The sequence below is a fragment of the Cydia strobilella genome, chromosome 20 (assembly GCF_947568885.1).
Source record: "Cydia strobilella chromosome 20, ilCydStro3.1, whole genome shotgun sequence".
Taxonomy (NCBI): domain Eukaryota; kingdom Metazoa; phylum Arthropoda; class Insecta; order Lepidoptera; family Tortricidae; genus Cydia; species Cydia strobilella.
The window spans coordinates 8552708-8575154 of NC_086060.1; the positions used below are offsets into that span (position 1 = coordinate 8552708).

Here is a 22447-nt window from a genome sequence, read left to right on the forward strand (position 1 = left end):
TACAATATAATATTTTGTTTTATTTATATCAGGGTATACAAAATCACGATAATTGCTTTTAAAATGGAAAACAATTTATTAATTTATACAACACGAAAGCAGAACATAAATAATACATTATTATGTTTACATGCTTGAATCGCTACAAGCATTAAGTTATTATGATACTGAATAAATTAAAAGTATTTTACAGTACATATGATGTTACTTTTTCGCACTAGTGCGGGAATGAGCACTTTTCGTGCATATGTCGAAAGTTTAAAGGGCCATATGTACTGTAAAACGTTGTACGATACACGTGCGAAAAGGTAATTCGCAACTCGTGTCGATTTAAAACACTCCCTGCGGTCGTGTTTTAATTTATCGCCACTCGTTTCGAATTTCCTCTTTTCCGCACTTGTATCGTAAATAACTATTTCACCTACGACAAATCTAGGTGTTTTGCCTTACGCAGCGTACTACGTATGCGAACAACACGCAAACGCGAAGCGAAGCGATGCGGCGCGGGGTGAATCAATCCTTTGATACCTATAGTCCTACGTGGGCGATCTCGTTGCGAACGCGAACGCCGTGGGCCCGCCGCGCCGCTTCGCGTTCGCGAGTTGTTCGCATACGTAAGACGCTGCGTTAGCTTTAAAAGCATAATTTTAACGCACAGCAACATACGAGTAAAATAGTTTTTACTTTTGGCATGTTATTTGTCAAAAATCTCTATAAATAGGATGGGTATCCTTTTTCATCCCGACCTAATAATGTAAACTAAGATCCATTAGGCCAATGAGGTGCAAGTAGGTCGTAAGAGCCTTGAAGTGAAAATTAGTGGAAATGTAATGTAGACCTTAACACAATTACATAAGTTTCAATCTGCTCCAACAGATCTCCCGTTCGCTCCGGACAGCTCAATCAGCTTTTGTTTTATTTCCGTAATCTGCAACACATCAAAATAATGAAACTAAAGAAACTATACAAATAACCTTCTAAGGAATTCAACTCACTCCTTTAATGCAAATTAACTTGGCATCTGACAGCTAAAGCAGATGGCGCTACAGAAACGATTTTGATAAAAAAGTCATAGCCTAAATCATAGTCATAGTGCATAAATGATTTTCATTTTTATTTTTTTATTTTATAGCTTAGATAAATATACTATAATTAATGTGGATGCTGCAGCATATAGGTGTCAGTATTTTAGGACGTCCACCTCATAAAGAGGTTAAAGAGGAGGGAAACAAAATAATATATTATGACATAGATTTGTGACCATTTCAAGCAAAATGTATCACTTTGTCTCTCACCATAAAGACGTAATTTGCTTGTATCTTTATACGAATAACCTGTCGGGGCGTCCTTATGGCAAGCGACAATGTGGTACCTTTTTCTTGAAATCGACATATTTAATCCCACGCGAAAGAAGCCGCGAGCATAATTAGTGATAATATAAAAACGACAAATCTTCTGTATCTCGTTGAGCAACACCTTCTGTTCAGTTCTAGGCGTCATGGACCTTCCGTTGAGGCACAGATTATATGTTGAGGGTGAGGTCTATAGATTCTATTTTATCGAACAACTGATTGATTCTTACTATTCTTAGTGCCAGGTGGACGTCGCTAGTACCTTTTCTGGGTATTGTTTAAAACTACTAACCTTCTGTATCTCGTTGAGCAGCACCTTCTGTTCCGTTCTAGGCGTCATGGACCCTCCGTTGAGGTCTATAGACTCGAGGTTGTCGAACAACTGCTTGATTCGCAGCGCCAGGTGGACGTCGCTGGTGCCTTTTCTGGGGATCGTTGGTTTGGACCTGTGAACACGTTAGAGACTGGTAAAACAAAGACTGACAATGAGTATTTGGAAAAGTCAGTTCAAATGCATGGTTTGGCGAAGTTAGGTGTCTTAGGGAGTCTTGAATTTACGTATGGGCCTAGTGATGAAAAGGATTACTTCGTTTTTATCAAAATTTACAATTACGTATCACCACATAGTATTAAAACAAAGTCGCTTCCCGCTATCTGTCCCTATGTATGCTTAGATCTATAAAACTACGCAACGAATTTTGATGCGGTTTTTTATAAATAGATAGAGTGATTCAAGAGGAAGGTTTTCATGTATAATTTGTAAAGGTTTTGTGTAAATTAGTTGAACTACCCGTGCGAAGCCGGGGCGGGTCGCTAGTAGCCATAGACCTAGCATTACATAGACCAGCTATACGCGTGCGCCCGTAAGGGATAGACATAGATGACGTCATAAACGTGGGGATACCATATTGGTAAAAATTACCCAAATATTTGATATCACGTTGGGGCGATTACCCTGGAGGCAAAGTTAGCTTGTTTGACGGTATTAAAAAATTGTTAAATAAAATGTCAATGGGCCGTTCTTTTTAGGCGTATAAACATTGAAATACCTCCTATAATTCGCGCAGGTGGTACAAAACTAAACATGTTTAGTAAATAAAACGTAAAATAAAATGTATGGGTTTTAATTTAAAGAAATCACAAATCGCAATCACACCAATTAATGTACACCACATTTAATCTTCACAACATTTGTTTATTTATTTTTTGGAATTAGAAGTACGAAAAACTTCGGGGTCAAAATTACCCATAAAATTATGATATTTTTATCTGGTATCCCTAACATGATTGTTATGCAGCTAAATTAAGAAGAAGTTTAAAAATGGCTCACCTCAGACTCCTACCTATCTACGTAATTTGGGCGGATAATTTTACAAATAATGTTTTGTTAATTTGCGTAAATAATTGTGATATTTTTATTGAAATCGTTTGATTCTACACTGCTTTGAGTGTAACGTAATTTTACGATGTTATTCTCACATATTGCGTTAAGAGGAAGGTGTAAAATACCATACTTACGTGTGAAAGGTTATGATCTCATATTTCTGCTCAGAGCGGCTATTACAGCCGATTACAGAACAATTCACCAGTATTTTATCAAAGTTCAAGCATTCAAAACGCTAACCATCACTATATTTTATAAGAGAAAGCACAATTTCATACAAAACAACGATAATAAAACAAGCAACGAACAAACATGACATGTCACGTACTTATTTGTTTGCCACAACCTCGGTTGTGGCAGCGGTGGAAAAGTGAAACTATGACAAGGACAAACAATAACAGCGCTTTCTCTGCTACTCCTACTGAAAGATACATAAGACTATCCCGTTCGGTCATTTTCCCCCACTCCTCATGACCGATCCAGTTATACTAGATTCATGCTAGTAGCTACTAAATACTACATAGCATTTTTGGGTGAAAACCACGGGAGATATTTTTGCCAAGGCTTGTTCCAATGAAGTACCTAACCATTGATAACGGGGTCGCGCGGCGCGCCATATCTTTTGTCCCGTTCTTAGTTTCCTGGCTTTACGCCCCTGAAGTTTTAGATACCTTTGAGCAATCTTCTTCCTATATTTATCGGGCAGGTCTTTCTCAATATCTTCCCGAGAGAGCAGTGTCATGTACTCCGGGCTAACGTCGTAGGGGAAACTGGGGTTGTGGGTGCCGTTGACGAGTTGTTTACAGTCGCGGTAGTTGCGCTGCCACTGGCGGAGGAGCTCCGCGTTCCTGAAATAGATTGATAATGGGCTAATTAGTTTAAAGAGTTAGATCAAAGATAGATATAACTCCGTAATACATGGATACAGTCTAAGGCAAAAACGTGCCTCGAAAATCAAGAAAATTTGATTCTCGTTCAGAGGGCGCTACTAGCTTTGGCTTACTGTCGTATAGATGGCGTTGACGGTTTCGTTTGTTATTTAACAATTTTAAAGCATATCAGTGAAAGAACATGGGTCAAAATCATAAAAATAATTAATGCAAATAAAAAAAATCATTTATCCATATTTAAATACATTTTATCGTATTTTTATAAATCTTCATTTTTAGTTTTAAAGTGTGTCGACAGATGGCAGTGAATTTACTGGGGTTACAAAATTTACTAATGACAGTACCGCTCTATATAGTATAAGTTACTCTATGGTTAGATGTACTTTAACATCTTTCCGATTTTTCGAGAACGATCTTTTCTGCTTTATACAACTCATTGCGCTAGTCTCCGTCCAGGCTCTAGTTTTCGTTCACTTGACGGAGTAGCGAATAATATAGCGAATATTTTTTTAAATCGCAACTTGCGACACATCATTTTTATGTTAGATAGCTGATAGATCTATTGTTTAAACATGCCCGTCTTAGCTAACTCTCCACAACAAAGTGAGGAAGTGCAACTATAAAAACGTACTTCAATGGTGGCACTGCAATACTGCGTCGACTAAAATCACAAACCTCGCAACTCCATTTCAAGGACCCACAATACCTAAAGCATCCTAAAGTTAGTAAAGTTGCAAACACTTTAATCAAAGGAGAAATGTGGTTTGCGATTGCAGTCGACGCGACGCACTGTCGCTGACGGTACAGAGGTAATATGAACGTGGCCACGATTATTGGTCAACTGTCGATAATAATTACATCTACTTTATCCTAGAATATCTTCCACTGTGGCAAACACTATAAGTACACACAAATGCTGAACGAGGCAATGTGCTGGGCGGATTATGATACGCATTCTAAAACTTTAGGGAGTGTGCGCCGCAGTATAAATAATTTTCTTGAATAAAATGAAAATAGGACATTACTTTCTTTGTTGTAAAATCTTGTCACTGGTCGCTAGAAAATCCTTATGTTTCTTCAGCGCCACCTCTTTCAAATAATTCCTCTTCATCTTAGCCTCTTGTTCCTGCTTACTTGGCGCGTACAACGGCCGAAGATACTTGGCGCTCTGTTTTGGCGGGAAACTGATACGACTCTCGGCCAACCTTGGGCATTTTTTCCCTTTAAATTTCGAATAGTACTCTTCCGTTTCCGAAGCATCCTCCTTGTCGTTGAATTTCACAGACAAAGTTTTACTTTTTACTAACTGGGGTTGATCAATGACCGAATTGTAACTACGGACTTTTTGGCTAAAAATGCTTTCAGGGAAAACACTGCTGCTGCTGCTTGTGATACAGCTATCTTCGGACAATTCTGACTGGGAATGAGTGCGAGTGAATATGGCGTCCATATATTTATTGTGTAAATAAGACAATATTTTTGAAGTTCCGGCTTGTAATATTTCTTCAGGTGGGTATGTTAGCGGATTTTCGTTCAATTGCAGTAATTTTAAGTTAACTACCGTTCCTAATTCGTTGGGTAATGAAGTTAAACAATTATTTTGAAGTAATAGGTGGGATAGGCAAGGATGCTCCTGAATAGTTTTAGGAATTTCTGTAAGTTTATTATTTCTCATGTCCAGCCACATGAGACTCGGTAGAGATGGAAAGAAATCATCAGGAAGTGTTGAAATGTTGTTGTTCTGTAGGTAAAGCACCTGGAATAAGATCGAAAACAGTAAAAAATGCAGTTTTCTCTTTCAAAAGGCTATAATATTATAATACTCACGCATACAGACTTCGCATTAATATTTGGTATGGTGTCCAAGCTTTTATACGACATATCTACAGTGGTTTCATCATTTAATTCTTCCTCGTAAATGTTATTAGGTAATATTGTACTACTAGATATGTCCGACATTATTGATGAATACCGTTCTATTATTTTATAATTATAAAATACAAATTAAATCAATAAAATCTCTTAGCAAAATCGATTCAGTTTAAATATGGCGCGACACTATTTCAGTCATTGCATAAAACGGCACTATGACACATAATGTTTCGTGCGTTCTTAATACCATCGACAAAAGCAGTTACTCGAACCTTGGCGTTTTGGCGCGAATGGCCGCGAAACGTGTTTAATTTCCATAGACAATTACTAGCGATGCGCAAATGTCGACTTTGGTAAAAACATATCGAGAAATTTATGAAAATATAAACAAAAAAAGAAATTGAAACTTGTACACAACGCTAAAATTATTATTATTTTTAAAAATATTATTAGTATACTATTCTTTATTGCGTTTCATGAAACCAGTAAAAAGAGTCACAAATCTTAAAATAAAAGGCTAAAGTGGCAAAACGATGGGCAGTGTTATTTATCACTTAAGTTTTTTCAGCAAGCGTATGATGGATGTCGTTATCCACGTTATAAAAAAAATGTTAATTGCCAGTTATTGCAACAATTAATTTAACAAATTTGGCAGATATGCGTAACGCCTGGGTTACATATTGGGGTAACGATGGCCAAACTAATCCAAGTTATACGTTAGAGGGTGCAAGGGATATTTCTATCTCTTTCCGCTACATATTTTAACATAAGTTGCACCGTTTGGCGATAAAACAATATCGATTATTTTATATGTCAAATAGCACATGGCTGAATGCAGATGCGTCAACAGTGGCACGTCACTATCTCAGTTGCAAGATGGCGAACGTGCGGGATAGTGACACATCCTTGTGGCTCCATAATAAACTCGGAACATCGAACGATTCCTGGACAACTGGTTCAATTTGTACACAATTAAATGCTGAAGTGTTAAAGAATATTAAGGATTGTTTTCCAGATTTGCAAACACAAGTGAAACTAAAATTATTGTTGAGTTTCTTTCATATCCCGCGCAGAAATGTTGAAGAGGTATGTAACTTTTCTCTCTTTGATGTTCTATGGTTTTGCGTAACTATATTGTGTTTTATATCTCTTTCTGCTCCGTGAGTTGATCATAAGATTGAAAGAGACGCATAACAAGCATGTATGTAGTAGTTTTGTTGTCATATCATAATTTTATTACAATAATTGAAATGTTTTTGTAAATTTACCATTTCAATATTTTTTATTATCAAATTGCACTTCAGGATCGATTAGATATGCTAACATTGTGGTATTTTTTAGGAGTAAACACCGATAAACAAATTAGTGTTTTATTAATACATATTTCTGTCATACTATAATGATTAATGAATGCTTGTTTGGACAAAAGGTCTATATTTAACACTAGTTTCTCGTGATAACCAGTTGGTCGCTGCAGCCTGGCCTGGCTGGCTTGTGTTTATAACCTAGAATCTGACGTTTCCACTTAGTATCCAACTATCCAATACAAGGACTAATCTATTTGTTCAGGGCATGCATAAATGCACTAGGTGCATATTGTTGTGCTTATATGCATTTCTCATCCTCAAACTGCGCATTATATGCCCCCTATATTTATTTTCTCAAAACAGGGTGTTTTGAATGTGAACATATGTTTACCTGCCCTACATTGTATTGTCGTGATTATCATGTTGACATTTCAAGCTTATGTCCATTATCTATTATCCATTAATTATAACAATAATAATAATAAGGCCGGCAACGCACTTACAACCCCTCTGGTGTTGCGGGTGTCCATGGGCGGCGGTAATCGCTTACCATCAGGTGATCCGTCTGCTCGTTTGCCTCCTATTTCATAAAAAAAAAAATAGAAATTCAAATTAACTGTATGTACAATCTAATATTGGGCTTTTACATCATAATAAAAACTGGTCAAGTGCGAGTCGGACTCGCGCATGAATGGTTCCGTACCATTATCACATTCGTTGAATGGGAGCCCCACTTAAATATTTATTTCATTCTGTTTTAAGTATTTGTTGTTATAGCAGCAACAGAAATACATCATCTGTGAAAATTTCAACTGTCTAGCTATCACGGTTCATGAGATACAGCCTGGTGACAGACGGACAGACAGACAGACAGACAGCAAAGTCTTAGTAATAGGGTCCAGTTTTTAACCTTTGCGTACGGCACCCTAAAAAATAGTGTCACATACCTAACACTTTAATGGAATGCCCTCAGTGCAACCCTCAATCACTCCTATTAACCTCATGTAAAATATCACAACAATAAATTTCAGTGGAGAAATGAATTGGAAGAGATTATTGAAGTGGCAGCGGTGGACTCGGACCTCTGGGTCGCCATGCTGGCTGAGGTCCTCAAAACATTCCCGTCACAGGGCACCCTTAACACCGAGATAGCAGAGTTCGACGAAACTCGGCCGATATTCAGTGACATGATCGGGGAGCTCCGGAAAGCCCTGGCTAAGCATTCGGAACTGGGATTGTTGCCATTAGAGTGCCTATATTTGAATAAGAATGCCTTAGTATCTGTGGTGAGTAAAATAATAATATTTTTATATCTACATCATTAAAGCATTACATTAGTGTCACTTCAAATGGTACTCTTTGAGTAAATAGAAAATAGATGTCATATACTGCATGGAGACAAACATGACAAAATGGGTTTTGAACTTGCATTTTAAGCTATGTTTCAGCCCGTATGTGGCATTGTTTCAGCCCGTATGTGTTCCACAGTAGTTGACGTCGCTGCGAGTCAGTCGTACTGCTTCACCGCAGCTATGTATTCTGTACTTTATTAATGAATCTAATAATTCTGGCTTAAAATTTTGCCTATCAAACCAAATCTAGTCTTTAAAATCAGAAAAATCTAAATCATACTTTTATTTCATGAGTAACTGTTGCGGTCACCGAAGACAATAATATTACATAGTGTTTGTAAGCAAAACTTGCTTTCCAATGAAGCAATTTCAATTGGAAACTAATTTATATTTGAGTGCCGAAATATGTTGTATGTTTAGTAATAAATAACAACATATACAAAGCTCATACTTACTTATCATTCCATGCAAAGAGAATACAAAAAATACGGAATGGGTTTTTATTACTGAAATAAGTGAAATTACTACTACTACTAAGTGTATCTAACTATTGTATAAGGGGTAAGGGCCTGTTTACACATTGATTAGTGTTTAGTGCTAGTTCATACATTTATTTCTTGCATTTAGTAGCAAATGTATGAACTCTCTTTAATTTTGAAATTATTTGATTGTATAATTTGTTGATGACCAAAAATGTATAGTATTTTGCTTTAAATTACCATGCTTCACTCTAAAACTACTGCAGGTTGGCCAGCAAGCAAACCCAGTAAAACACTTCACACTAAAACGCAAACCCAAGTCCGTGGCGCTCCGGAGCGAACTACTAGCCAAGGCGGCCGAGGTGCAAGCCAACCAGAAGAAGGCTCAAGCCCCCACCGTGCCCGTCCGGAGCCGTGGCATGCCAAGGAAGATGACTGATACTAGTGAGTTGGTTCATATTGTGTCTGATATGTTAAAAATAGTAACTAGGTTTCAATTGACCTTACATTCATTTGCTCAATTACAGTCAAGTGTAAAAATATGGGTGCACGGTGCACTCATTATACTCAAAAATATATCTCATAGCTCTTATGTCAGCAAATTAAGGACTATGAGACATATTTTTGAGTAAGTTGTATGCACCCATATTTTTACACTTGACTGTACAAAATTTTCAGGGTTGCTATCTCTATGAAACGGCCAAGCCATTGTTTTTAATCAAGATGTAGGGTTAGTAAAGTCAGGGCTTAGGGGCTTGGCTTTTGCTGAGCTCTGATAATTATTGTGCAGGAAGAGTTAGGGAGTCTTTGCTGAATTGATGAAATGATGGTGAGATTCTTAATTACTTCGAATAACAGGATATTTTACTTAAATACAGAGCAATTTGAGTTAACATGATATTTAAAAGCTCACGATCGTTATAATTTTGTGGCTCGGCGCGGATGTCTCGCGTGGCTGGGTGGCAATGAATGTGTTAAGTACAATGAAACTAAAGCGAATTTGTGAAGGACCTTGACATTTCTGGGGTAACATTCGGATTACAATAATTCTCGTCTTGTATCATCTAATTAGGCACTGTTATCCCCAGCCCCACTGAAAGGTCTGCCGTCCCGCTGGGCGGCGCGCTCGGGCGTGGGGGGTGCGGGGGGTGTGGGGGGTGTGGGGGGCCGCGCGGCGCCCGCCGTGGCGCGCCTGCCGCCCCGCAGCGCCGGCATCAAGCTGCTGGACATCGCCGACCAGCCTATCGCTCATGCCCATGCTAAACGGAGACGCAAGAACGGTCAGTACTGTGTATTCAGCTTAGATCCCGTTGGATCCTATGCGCCTTGCGCCCGCTGGGACGCATCCGCCCCCGAGGAACGCCGTCAACAGTTAGACATCGCCGACCAGCCTCTCGCTCATGCTCATGCCAAGAGATGACGCAAAAACGGTTAGTTTTACGAATGCCTTGGCTTTTAAGGTCTAGGTTGGACTGGCTCGAAAGGAGCCGCGTGAACGGCTTAGTATTATTTATATATCAGACTTGGAAGAATGGTAGCAGTAAATTTTCTGTCCCTGGCTCCGTCTTCCTTCCTAATGGCTTGCTCCCCCAGTGGCGCGCCTCTCGCCGAGGAAAGTCGGCATCCAGTTGTTAGACATTGCCGACCATGCACATGCTTATGCTAAGAGATGTGAGAATGGTAAGTATTTCTCTTGCATACTTACTCTTTATAGGAACAGTAAATAGTCATTACTCTTCGAGTGGAACTCCGATTCAATATGTATTTTACTGTTTTGATATCACTTAATTTTTCAAGAACCAAAAATTAACCTACAACCCTAATACTGGTACAAATTATCTCCAATTAAATTTGAATCACTATTAAATAGAATGGAGTCGTTTTTTATTTTTCGTTTAATTTTAAAACAAAACAAATTCAACTCAATTTTCTAATAACATTCAAATATGGCTGCTAGAGGTTAATAATAAATGACAGCTAATCAAGTGAACATAATTCTCTCTAAATAGTTAATATATGTGTAGAGTTGGAAGAGGCGTCCTCGAACAAGAAGCCGGCGCCGGCGCCCGCGCCCGCGCCCGCGCCCGCGCCCGCGCCGCCGTCGCCGCCGCCGGACTACGCGCGCGGACTCAACAACTACCAGATGCCCAAGCAGGAGGACAACCCTACCGGTATGGATTTATTTATATACACTCTTTGTGGCTTTCCAGCACATAAGGGTCCTCATACTTCAGGTGCAGCTGTACTGAAATCGCAACAGAAATTCTGATAGAAACGTCCTTATTGCAGATGAAACATACGGACCCTTTTCTAATACAAAACCACATTTAATTCGTTAACTCGGCGGTTCTCGAACTGTTTTGGTGACGAAATCCTTTTGGAAAGCGAAATATTTGACGGAGCCCCAAATTTACATTTTTTGTTCGTCACTGTGGACCATATATACCTATAGAAGAGTTGTTTTTCTTTATTACTATTATAAGTATCCTCGCGGAGCCCCAACAGAGGCTTTACGGAGCCCCAGGGGTCCGCGGACTACATTTTGAGAATGGCTGCGTTAACTAGTCTGTCATTATTCTTACAATATTTGGTCAATGGAGAACTACCCGCGGACTTAACAATTACGAGATGTCCAAGTAGAAGGAAAATTCTACCAGTACCTCTTCCAATCCATTATGTAGATAGTTCTTTAACTAGTTTGGCAATCCAATTTTAGAAATATTGAAATTGTGATATGGAAATAGGTTTGTAATTTGTATGTATGGTGTTTTAAATTTTTTTTATCGCGATTATTGTCAGAAACTTGATGGAGTACTTTGTGCGGTGATTAATCAATAACTTAATGTCCTAATGGGTGAAGAACCGTGTTATTAGTCAGTTGTATTATTTATTTTAAACTTTATTGCACATCAAAAAAACTCCATGACATTATCTACCTATTCTATATTTATTTGTTAGTGAGTTGTTAACCTCTATATTCGTGTGTCCAGCTGGTCCGGCGGAGGCTGCTGCGGGCTCCCCCCCTCCCCCGCGCGCGTCCCCCCCCCCCTCCCCCTCCCGCGCCCCACCCCGCGGCCGCCGCCGAGCGCGCGCCGCCGCACCCGCCCAGCCCCATGCTGGTGCACCAGGTAACTTTAGTTCATTTATGTTCTATCCCTTTCTTGCATATACATAAGCCAAAAAGACATATAAAGACAAACGATTCATAGCTAATTCAGGTCAGTAACGCGTTTATGAATAACGCCATATATTCTTATCAGTGCCCTAACCTTCTACCTACACGAGTGCCTCCTGCCGCAATAAACGACTCCCAGACCGAAAGAACATTCGCCGATCGGCTCTATACGAAATGCATGTATTTTTGTTTAGTAATATTTATTTAACAAAATGTCGTTTGACCCTAATATTGACACCCGAACGAACGAAAGATTCCAAAATTAAATCTTGGCGTTGCAAGGATTTCAAAACGCGAAAGTTCAACCACTGCTTTCTCCCTTTGTCAAACAAATAACTGTTAAATGAAAATACGAGCATATTACACCGAGTGAAACCAAATAATTTCTAACACATCAAAGCGAAGAAAATATTAACTATGAAACTTTACTAATTAGATTGAAAGTCGGACGTCAGATCCACTCGACCACCACCGCTTAACTTAATTATCTATATTATTCTTTATTTCACAGGGTACCGGTGCGAAACCGATCGTAATCGGTCAACAAGGCAAACTATTGATAGCGGGACAAGGCGGAACGAAGCCATTACTGCTGTCGGCGCCTACTCTCCTCAATACATCAGCTGTGCTACTGCAACCTGGAGGCAAGGCTGTGCTACTGCAGAACATCAAACCGGTATGTAATCCATACTAATGTTATAAATGCGAAAATCTGTCTGTGTGTTACCTCTATACGCTTAAACCGCTGAACCGATTCAGTTAAAATTTAGCATAGAGATAGTTTGAGTCCCGGGGAAGGACATAGGATACTTTTTATCCCAGAACTCAGAACAGGGGGGGGATTTGTATGGGGAATCAATAACCGCTGAACCGATTTAGATGAAACTCGGTATGGGAATAGTTTGAGCTGTGGGGAAGGATATAGAATAATTTTTATCCCCGCGAAATCATCCCTTAAGGGTGAAAAATGGGGTGGAAATTTATAGAGTGGACCAATTTGGGGGTGAAAAAAAGGATGGACTTAAAAGCAGATTTGTTTAAAAATTAAGAAACCAAATTACTAATTCCACGCAGTCAAAGTCGCGGGCAAAAGCTAGTGCCAAATAAAACTTCTATTTCTTTGAGTTTTTGAAACACAATGTCATCAGGCATCTACACAAAATGAGCTGCTTGGCAAGGCAATAACTCGGTCTACTTGACTCAATTTGAAGTATTGTGGTAGTGGCCGCGCGTGCGTTGCCTTTACTGAAGTAAGTAAGTGCAAAATTGTATGGATAAATGCACTTTTTTCTCAGGCGATTGGCACAATTGTTTCTTAGGTACAGTCAAGGGCATAAATATTCATGTTAATATTAATTTTATTTGGTAATATTTAATGTCAACATAAATATATATACATTCCCAAACTTTCAAAAATATGTGTACGCTCTTACACCTTAGACAATAAAGTCGTGTTCACATATTTTTGAGCCATTTGTCTGGATCGACATTTTTGCCTTTGACTGTAGGTTTTCCCGAGGGTTTACAGTATGGGGTTCTTCAAAAAAGGGTCGGCAATGCGCATGTGATATCTCTGGTGTTGCAGGCGTCCATAGGTTACGGTGACTGCTTAATCAGGCGGGCCGTATGCACGTTTGCCACCGACTGGGTATTAAAAAAAACCGGCCAAGTGCGAGTCGGAGTCGCGCACGAAGGGTTCCCGTACCATTACGCAAAAAATGATAAAAAATCACGTTTGTTGTATGGGAGCTCCACTTAAATATTAAATTATTCTGTTTTTAGTATTTGTTGTTATAGCGACAGCAGAAATACATCACCTGTGAAAATTTCAAGTGTCTAGCCATCACGGTTCATACAGCCAGGTGACAGACGGACAGACAGACACGCAAATAGATAGCGGAGGTTCCCGTTTTTACCCTTCGGGGTAACTCTAAAAATGAATATTTAGATGTGCGTGTAGATATAAAAGCGGTGTCGTGAGTGAGGTAACATTGTTTGTTTGTTTGTGTGCGTGCAGGTGACGCAGACCGTGGTGCAGGCGGCGCGGCCCGCGCTGCAGGTGGCGCCGCAGCCGCAGCCGCAGCCGCAGCCGCAGCCGCAACCGCAACCCGTCGTATGTATTTTGAAACGTGTTATTGCTTCAAAATTGGAACATGTATTACTTGACTACTCACTAGCGCAATTGTGATTTTTTAAATTTAACGATAGATATTTAATAAATGAATAGTTTAAAAAACACTAGAAAACAAACTGTTATAAATGCACGTTAAAACCAAAAATCATCATGGAATGCCAGTGTCTATCTTCCGGCTTCATCATCAGACCTTGAAACCTAATCGTGGTCAAAGTTCATTACGAGACTTTTCTAAAATTCAAACACAGCTATGATACGATGTTCCATCATGAAGTACCAGTTCATATCTTCCGGCTTCATCATCAGATCAGTTCGACAGTACCATATTATTGTATTGTCATCTGAACTACATACGGCTGCCAATTTTCATGACGCTACGATCCTTGAAAGATGGTAAACTAGTTACCTTAGATTCCATTACATACTTAGTTACATGCAAGTCGACCTAATAAAAGCGTGTTAAAAAAGGGGGCCGCTACGTACTGTATTTTGTATTTAAGTACCTTTTGAATACATTATAATAGTTCTTACGTTGCTGGATTCGTCAATCTATGCGTCAGAAGTTAAAACGCCCGTTTTTGTTTTGAGTTCATAGATCGACGAATCCAGCAACATAAAAACTAGTTTGATGTATTCAAAGGTACTTAAATACTTGCTTGCGGTGCTTGTTCTCCGTGAGATACGTTTATTGAAGCATCTGTATTTAAGGACATTTATGCTATATATCCCATGTATGTTTTCTGTGTTATCTCCTCAATAAATAATTAAATACAAAATACAGTACGTAGCTGCCCCCTTTTTTAAATATCTATCGTTAAATTTAAATAATCCTAATTATTAAGCAGTGGCGCTAGTGAGCACGTTGATGGGCTCTTAACAATTTATATATGTGACGTTTTCAACCAAAAGGTACCACATTGTCGCTTGTTGATAAGGTTTATTTCTAATTGAAGCTATATGGAAATAGCGCCTTACTAACAAACGACAATAAGTACCCTTTACCCTTTTGGTTGAAAATGGCACATATAACTTTTAAAATAATGAGTTTGTTAGTAAAGTGTGTGTGTGTGTGTGCGTGTGTGTTGCAGGTGCAGGTGGCGGACGGCGTGGCGGCGGCGCCCGCGCAGCCGCTGCTGCCGCGTAGGGGGCTGTCGCTCACGGTACTATTTTCTGCTTTCTCATACTTCTTATTTTACGTCAAATCTATAGTACACCTTTTTTACTTCGACATCCAGAAAAAGGATGTTCTCAATTTGTCAGAATTTCTTGGTCGCTTCTTATTTATTTACAGGACGACTGGCCGATTCACAAGAGCTGGCACGAATGGAATGAATGAGTGAATGAAAATATCTGTGTGTATCACATTAAGCAATAAAATGGTGGCTTTGGTTGTATACCGATACAGGTGTCACTCGTACAAAGAAAGTTTCGTTCATTCTATTCGAGCAAGCTTTCGTGAATCAACCTGTACATTCTCCCATTTCTCCAAAACGGCTGAACAGAAAGTTTCTTAGAAATCTGTTTATGAAATACTATAGTAATGTTAGCTTTTTTTATATAGCAACTCAATAATTTGAAAAAGAAAAGAAAATATTTTATTACATTAATAAAATGTTACATTACAAGGTAGTAGATTGGGACTTCCTATTAAGTATATTATACATGTATCAGGAAATTTGCTCTTGGAAAACAACATTTGGCAACGTATAACAATATATGTTATTTGTCTGTATTACAGCGTGAACAAATGCTGGAAGCGCAAGATATGTTCCGCAACGCCAACAGAGTCACGCGGCCCGAGAAGGCGCTCATACTTGGTTTCATGGCTGGCTCCAGAGGTAAATCTTATAATATGTTTACATTATTACACATTATGATTCTAACCCACTAATAAACTTATGTTGACCGGGATATGGATCGTGATTACCTTTTGTATTGTTTTCGAGCTCCCGATATTTCGACGCAGTTACATGCATCTTGTTCACACGGGTGACTGAAGATAGCGGGGTGGGTGTCAAAGTTGTGTACGGTCCATATCCTAGTCAATATAAGTCTAGTGAAACTAACTGTGAATCATTCAAAACTCTTATACTAATACATTCCAAGAAAATGTAGACTTGCTAGATGCACACGAACACACGCCGAACTATATATAAATACTACTATATATAATTGAGAAGTTTCAGGATATACTTCAGAATAAAACACAGGAATAGTAGTATAGCGTGTACTGGCCGGTTACAAAACTGAATGACCTAACTAGTTTTAAAACTACCCTTTATTTAAACACTACATCCCTCCACCAATAGTTGTAAAACTATCCATACACCTAATGACAGATTATAAGTAAAACACTGACGCGTATTTTTATATTAATAATTGGGCTTTGGATTTCTTGTGTTCCTTAATGGGAATCGACGTTCCAAACCATCTTGTTCAGTCGGCTCGTCGTCATATTCTCCATGATGGGGTGTAATAGAAGCAGGTGGTACTTCAGGGACAGCCGTGGTATCCTGAAGTCGCGGCGATGACGTTTGTGAGACGACACTCGAAAACGAGCAATCGGACATGTCGGCATCATCGTCCTCTTCCCCCGCAGCCGCAGGCAGCGGCGCCGGCGGCGGTGCTGCGGTTTCGGAGGGCACCTCCTCTCTCGGCTCACTGGGTTGTAGAACTGGCACATCGCCATCGTAGCCGTCCTCTTCCAAAGCCTTACTGCCTTTGTACGTAAGCAGCTGGTCAACATGCTTTCTAGCCGTTACTTGAAGACTTCTAATGTAAACATTGAACATTGACGAGCCGATGGTACTTAAAATTGTTCCTTCTAACCACGTATGTTTCGTGCCATTTTTAAAATATGATTTTACGAGTACACTGTCTCCGACATTAAATTTAATTTGCCTCTTTCCATCGTAATATTTACGCTGTGAGATCTGTTTTTGAAGCACAATTTTATCAGCCGAGGATACCGACGGACTGACGTCGGGTGCGTCGTCGGATGTCGGCACGAGCGAATCGAAACGACAGCGCAGCTGCCGCCCTAGCATCAGCTCGGCGGGCGAGTGTCCGGTCGTACCGTGGACAGAGTTTCGGTACTCAAAAAGAAAATAATTTAATTTATTATAAAAATCGACTTTCGATAGATTTTGTGCTAAGATTGTTTTTAAACCTTTTTTTATGAACTTTACGCTATTTTCTGCGAGACCATTAGACGCGGGATGGTAAGGCGCAATTGTTACGTGCTTTATGTTATTACTTTTGCAGAAGTCTTCAAATGCCGCTGAAGTAAAATTCGTAGCATTATCCGTTACTAACGTTCGAACTAAACCGAATCTAGCGAACATATCGCATAGTTTCGCTATAACGCTCGCCGAGTCGATACTCGACATAAAATAAACCTCCACCCATTTGGAGTGCGCATCCACTGCTACGAGCACCCGGTGACCTGCCAGCTCCGCCATGTCGAGGTGCAAGCGCTGCCAGCGCGCGCGCGGCCGCGGCCACACCGCGAGCGGTGCACGCGGTGGCGCAGCGCGGATTGATGAACAAATAGTGCAAGAACCTATTTTTTCCTCAATCTGCTTATCAATATTTGGCCACCACATATATTTACGCGCGTTGCTTTTTGTCTTTACCACTCCAAAATGAGAATTATGCAATTCATTTAATAAACGTTCCCTATACATAACGGGTATTATGATTTTATGACCCCTCATTAAACAGCCTTTTTCTAAAGATAACTGCAAACGGCAATTAAAATATGGCTTAAGTTCGCTAACAACTACTTTCCTAGGCCAACCTTGCAGAATATACTTTGATATTATGCTCAACACTGGATCATTACGAGTTTCTTTTTGTATATTTTCCACAGAAATAGGATGAATGTCGTGATACATAAAATTTATAAATAATGCTTCATCCTGCACTAAATTATCCTCATTAGCAACCAGTTGCGAATCTTTTATTGCGCGTGATAAAAAATCGGCTACGTTATCTGCGCTCTTAATGTACTCGATTTTAAAATTGTACGCCGATAAAAACAAAGCATATCGTTGCAATTGATTAGCCGCGAACTCCGGTACGCCTTTCTTGCTGCCAAAAATCGAAATTAAAGGCTTATGGTCAGTCCTTAAAATAAAAGGCTCAGGTCTACCGTACAAGTAATGGTGGTATTTTTTTATCCCAAAAATTATAGCAACCGCTTCTTTTTGAATTTGAGCATAATTTTGCTCACTTTTAGTTAGTGACCGGGATGCGTAGGCCACGACGCGCTCGGTGCCATCCGGTTGCGTTTGAGCCAATAAGGCTGCCAGACCCTTGGGGCCCGCATCCACAGTGACAATCGTTGGCAAATCGGGGTTATAGTGAGCCAATACCTTATCTGACGCAAGCTCCTTTTTGATAGCTTCGAACGCGTCGTTTTGAGCCTCGCCCCATTGCCATTTGCAATCTTTTTTTAATAACAAATTTAATGGATTTAACATACTGGCCGCATTAGGTATAAATGTCCTATAATAATTTAGCATACCTAGAAAAGATTTTAATTCCGTCACGTTCCTAGGTCGTTGACATTCTAGAACAGCATTTACCTTCTTTTTAGACTTGTGCAACCCATTTTTGTCAATAACAAAACCTAAATATTCTACGGAATCCTTAAAAAATTCACATTTTTCCTGTTTCACGCGTAACCCGGCATCCTTTAGTCTACTCAAAACTTGTTCCAACCTAGCCACGTGAGATTCCCTATTTGGCGCGGTAATTAATAAATCATCTAAGAATATACACGTGCCCTCAATGCCAGCTAACAGTTTGTCCATGCATTGCTGAAAAATGCACGGAGCGTTGGATAAGCCAAAAACTAGACGGGTATACCGGAATAACCCCTTATGGGTATTGATACAGGTTAAATTGCGCGACGGTTCGTCTAGAACCAGCTGATTGTAAGCTCTGGATAGGTCTAATTTGGAAAACTCCACCCCGCCATGCAATCTAGAAAACAGATCTTCTATTCGCGGTAACGGATAATTGTCAATAAATAAAATATTGTTTAAGGTTACTGAGTAATCTCCGCAGATACGAATATTTCCATCCGAACGCAACACGGGAACAATTGGCGTAGCTATATCGGAATGTTCAACTTTCTCCAAAATGCCTAAATCTAGTAACCTCTGCAATTCAGTTTCAACTTTAGGCTTTAACGCTAAAGGTACCGTCCGAGGCTTACAAAACTTAAACACGACATCTTTTTTAATTTTTAAATGAATTTGATAGGGAGTAAATGTGCCAAGATCCCCTGAAAATACCTCGGAGTACTTATCGTGCAATTTTTTTAACATCGGATCCTCCTTTATGTTATGACAATTAAGGTTACACAAATGCAGGTCAAATTTGGTAATAAAATCGCGTCCTAGCAACGGCAATTGCGACATTTGCGAATCAATCGTGGCAATAATAAAAAATTTAATCTCAATTATACGATTATCAAACTTAACCGGTAATAAGATATAACCCACAGGTGTGATTTTATTGCCATCGTAACAATTGAGCCTTACGTTACATTTGCATAGGGCATAATTTACTTTAAATGTTTTTTCGTAAACATCGGTGGGTAAGACGGACAATGCGCTACCGGTGTCAACTTCGCACAAAATCGACTTGTTATCAATCAACACAGATTGCATCATAGGTTTCCCTTTAACCGAACGGATAAGAAAAAAATCATAAATACCTTCGCAAATATCGTCAGTATCCTCGGCTAAGAAATTTGTGGTCTTAATTTTAGATTTACACACTCGGCTCAGATGGCCTTTCTTTCCGCACTTTTTACACGAATACTGAGTAAATTTACATTGTTCTTTTGAATGTCCGTGATATCCACATGCACTACACTTAGCTCTTTTTTTATCGCCTTCCGCGGCGGGGCGCAGCACGAACACATCTGCAGATGCGCCGGCGCTGGCGCTGACCGTACTGCTGTTGCCATGCACCGCCATCCGCGCGCAGCGCACGCTTTGCGCCAGTTGCAAGGCTTTATTGAAGGTCAACGAAGTTGGGTCTTCGGCAAAAAGTTTTTCTTTCTCCTTCCTGTTTTCTAATCCAAGCACAAAACGGTCTCTTAACGCGGAGTCGAGTTCCGTAGTGAACGAACAATGTTGCGCCAGACTGCGCACACGCGCCGCCCAGTCACTTAATTCCTCTCCGGGACGCTGCTCCGCTTTGTAGAATAAATATCGCTCAGCGAAAACACATCGCTTAGCTACAAAATGGTCGTCTAATTTCGTAAGGAGGTCGCTATAGCTGACCGAATCTAGGTCGGCTGGAAACACTAGGTCCTTTGCGATGCGGAAAGTGTCCTCCACCAGGGCAGAAAGTAGTACCGCTCGACGTGTAGCACCAGATTTATCGGTCTCCTCCGTTAGTTTGTTCGCCAAACAAAACTGAGCAAAACGACTTTTAAATATGGCCCACTCCTGCGTGCGGTGGTCGAACACCGGGCTGTTACCTAACACCAGATTCGTTGCTAACATTTTCTCACTTGTGATTAACTGACTTTATCATAAAAACTTCACTTTTTATACGCGTATGTTCTTTTTTCGTCGCCACTGAGAAGTTTCAGGATATACTTCAGAATAAAACACAGGAATAGTAGTATAGCGTGTACTGGCCGGTTACAAAACTGAATGACCTAACTAGTTTTAAAACTACCCTTTATTTAAACACTACAATAATATAGTATTTATATTGTATAGTTAAACTTAACGTAGCACTATAGTGCTCACTCCATGCATCAATTTTGTTACCAAAACGACTGTTATTTTCGTAGTCGTCATCTAGTGTCAAGTAGCAGAATTATCAGTACTGCTACTCGATAATAAATATCGCGACGAACGGAAAGTCTAATGCTCAACGATTTTCAGCTAATATTATAACCGGATTAACCGGAACTCTATTAGTTATAAATTGCTAAGCAATACACTTTTCGTCAGTCGCGACACATTCGACATCTAGTGTCGAGTAGCAGTACTGAGAGTTCCGCTACTTGACGCTAGATGTCGACTACGAAATAAGTCGCGCGCGCGCGCTGATGTTCCATACATTACCACTCTTTCTTTACTTATATTTCTCTATGCTAATACTATTTTTTTTTTCAGATAACCCCTGTCCGAACCTAGGCAACATAGTGACAATAAAACTGTCGGAGAACATCGAAAACGTGCTGCAGTCAGACGACACCTACCTCACGATGCTCTCCGAGATGCACTTCCAGATGAACTACAACAACGGGCAGTGGACGCGCCTCAAGAAGTACCGCCACATCGACGGCATGCTGCCGCAGAAGATCCCGCCCGGCTCCACCGTCATCGCGGCCAACAACCAGCAGCCCGCCGTCTCCATACCCAACCAGAGCGTCAGTTAAGATTAGCTGGCTCCACCGTCATCGCGGCCAACAACCAGCAGCCCGCCGTCTCCATACCCAACCAGAGCGTCAGTTAAGATTAGCTGGCTCCACCGTCATCGCGGCCAACAACCAGCAGCCCGCCGTCTCCATACCCAACCAGAGCGTCAGTTAAGATTAGCTGGCTCCACCGTCATCGCGGCCAACAACCAGCAGCCCGCCGTCTCCATACCCAACCAGAGCGTCAGTTAAGATTAGCTGGCTCCACCGTCATCGCGGCCAACAACCAGCAGCCCGCCGTCTCCATACCCAACCAGAGCGTCAGTTAAGATTAGCTGGCTCCACCGTCATCGCGGCCAACAACCAGCAGCCCGCCGTCTCCATACCCAACCAGAGCGTCAGTTAAGATTAGCTGGCTCCACCGTCATCGCGGCCAACAACCAGCAGCCCGCCGTCTCCATACCCAACCAGAGCGTCAGTTAAGATTAGCTGGCTCCACCGTCATCGCGGCCAACAACCAGCAGCCCGCCGTCTCCATACCCAACCAGAGCGTCAGTTAAGATTAGCTGGCTCCACCGTCATCGCGGCCAACAACCAGCAGCCCGCCGTCTCCATACCCAACCAGAGCGTCAGTTAAGATTAGCTGGCTCCACCGTCATCGCGGCCAACAACCAGCAGCCCGCCGTCTCCATACCCAACCAGAGCGTCAGTTAAGATTAGCTGGCTCCACCGTCATCGCGGCCAACAACCAGCAGCCCGCCGTCTCCATACCCAACCAGAGCGTCAGTTAAGATTAGCTGGCTCCACCGTCATCGCGGCCAACAACCAGCAGCCCGCCGTCTCCATACCCAACCAGAGCGTCAGTTAAGATTAGCTGGCTCCACCGTCATCGCGGCCAACAACCAGCAGCCCGCCGTCTCCATACCCAACCAGAGCGTCAGTTAAGATTAGCTGGCTCCACCGTCATCGCGGCCAACAACCAGCAGCCCGCCGTCTCCATACCCAACCAGAGCGTCAGTTAAGATTAGCTGGCTCCACCGTCATCGCGGCCAACAACCAGCAGCCCGCCGTCTCCATACCCAACCAGAGCGTCAGTTAAGATTAGC

The 22447-nt window shown here is 40.9% G+C and overlaps 2 protein-coding genes across 3 annotated transcripts; one reads left to right on the forward strand and one right to left on the reverse strand.

The window, feature by feature from the left end:
• Nucleotides 1-603: 603 nt before the first annotated feature.
• On the reverse strand, nucleotides 604-5698 carry LOC134750453 (uncharacterized). Of its 2 annotated transcripts, none has more exons than XM_063685610.1 (5): nucleotides 5464-5527; nucleotides 4652-5382; nucleotides 3408-3584; nucleotides 1645-1798; nucleotides 604-928 (listed from the first exon to the last, which is right to left on the reverse strand). In XM_063685610.1, exons 2-5 carry the CDS (start codon nucleotides 5311-5313, stop codon nucleotides 860-862), a joined length of 1062 nt encoding a protein of 353 aa, XP_063541680.1. In that variant the 5' UTR covers nucleotides 5314-5382; nucleotides 5464-5527; the 3' UTR covers nucleotides 604-859. The 2 variants fall into 2 exon arrangements, with proteins under 2 accessions (XP_063541680.1, XP_063541679.1); XM_063685609.1 differs by having other exon boundaries at nucleotides 608-928; nucleotides 5454-5698.
• Nucleotides 5699-6327: 629 nt separating this feature from the next.
• Nucleotides 6328-21396, forward strand: LOC134750754 (negative elongation factor A). Its single transcript, XM_063685996.1, has 11 exons — nucleotides 6328-6584; nucleotides 7837-8091; nucleotides 8903-9080; nucleotides 9725-9916; nucleotides 10661-10807; nucleotides 11627-11751; nucleotides 12323-12487; nucleotides 13829-13924; nucleotides 15034-15105; nucleotides 15684-15783; nucleotides 21097-21396. The coding sequence occupies exons 1-11, from the start codon at nucleotides 6375-6377 to the stop codon at nucleotides 21360-21362; spliced, it is 1806 nt and encodes a 601-aa protein (XP_063542066.1). The 5' UTR covers nucleotides 6328-6374; the 3' UTR covers nucleotides 21363-21396.
• The last annotated feature ends 1051 nt before the right edge of the window (nucleotides 21397-22447 follow it).

What these genes read in the sequence shown, in the direction of transcription:
- LOC134750754 (XM_063685996.1), top strand. Translation starts at nt 6,375, where the DNA reads ATGGCGAACGTGCGGGATAGTGACACATCCTTGTGGCTCCATAATAAA. An exon ending in AGAATGCCTTAGTATCTGTG is followed by an intron (nt 8,092 to 8,902) that starts GTGAGTAAAATA and finishes AAACTACTGCAG; the next exon opens with GTTGGCCAGCAAGCAAACCC. An exon ending in TTTCATGGCTGGCTCCAGAG is followed by an intron (nt 15,784 to 21,096) that starts GTAAATCTTATA and finishes TTTTTTTTTCAG; the next exon opens with ATAACCCCTGTCCGAACCTA.
- LOC134750453 (XM_063685609.1), bottom strand. Translation starts at nt 5,585, where the DNA reads ATGTCGGACATATCTAGTAGTACAATATTACCTAATAACATTTACGAG. An exon ending in TTAATGCGAAGTCTGTATGC is followed by an intron (nt 5,383 to 5,453) that starts GTGAGTATTATA and finishes ATCTTATTCCAG; the next exon opens with GTGCTTTACCTACAGAACAA. An exon ending in AAGATTTTACAACAAAGAAA is followed by an intron (nt 3,585 to 4,651) that starts GTAATGTCCTAT and finishes AATCTATTTCAG; the next exon opens with GAACGCGGAGCTCCTCCGCC.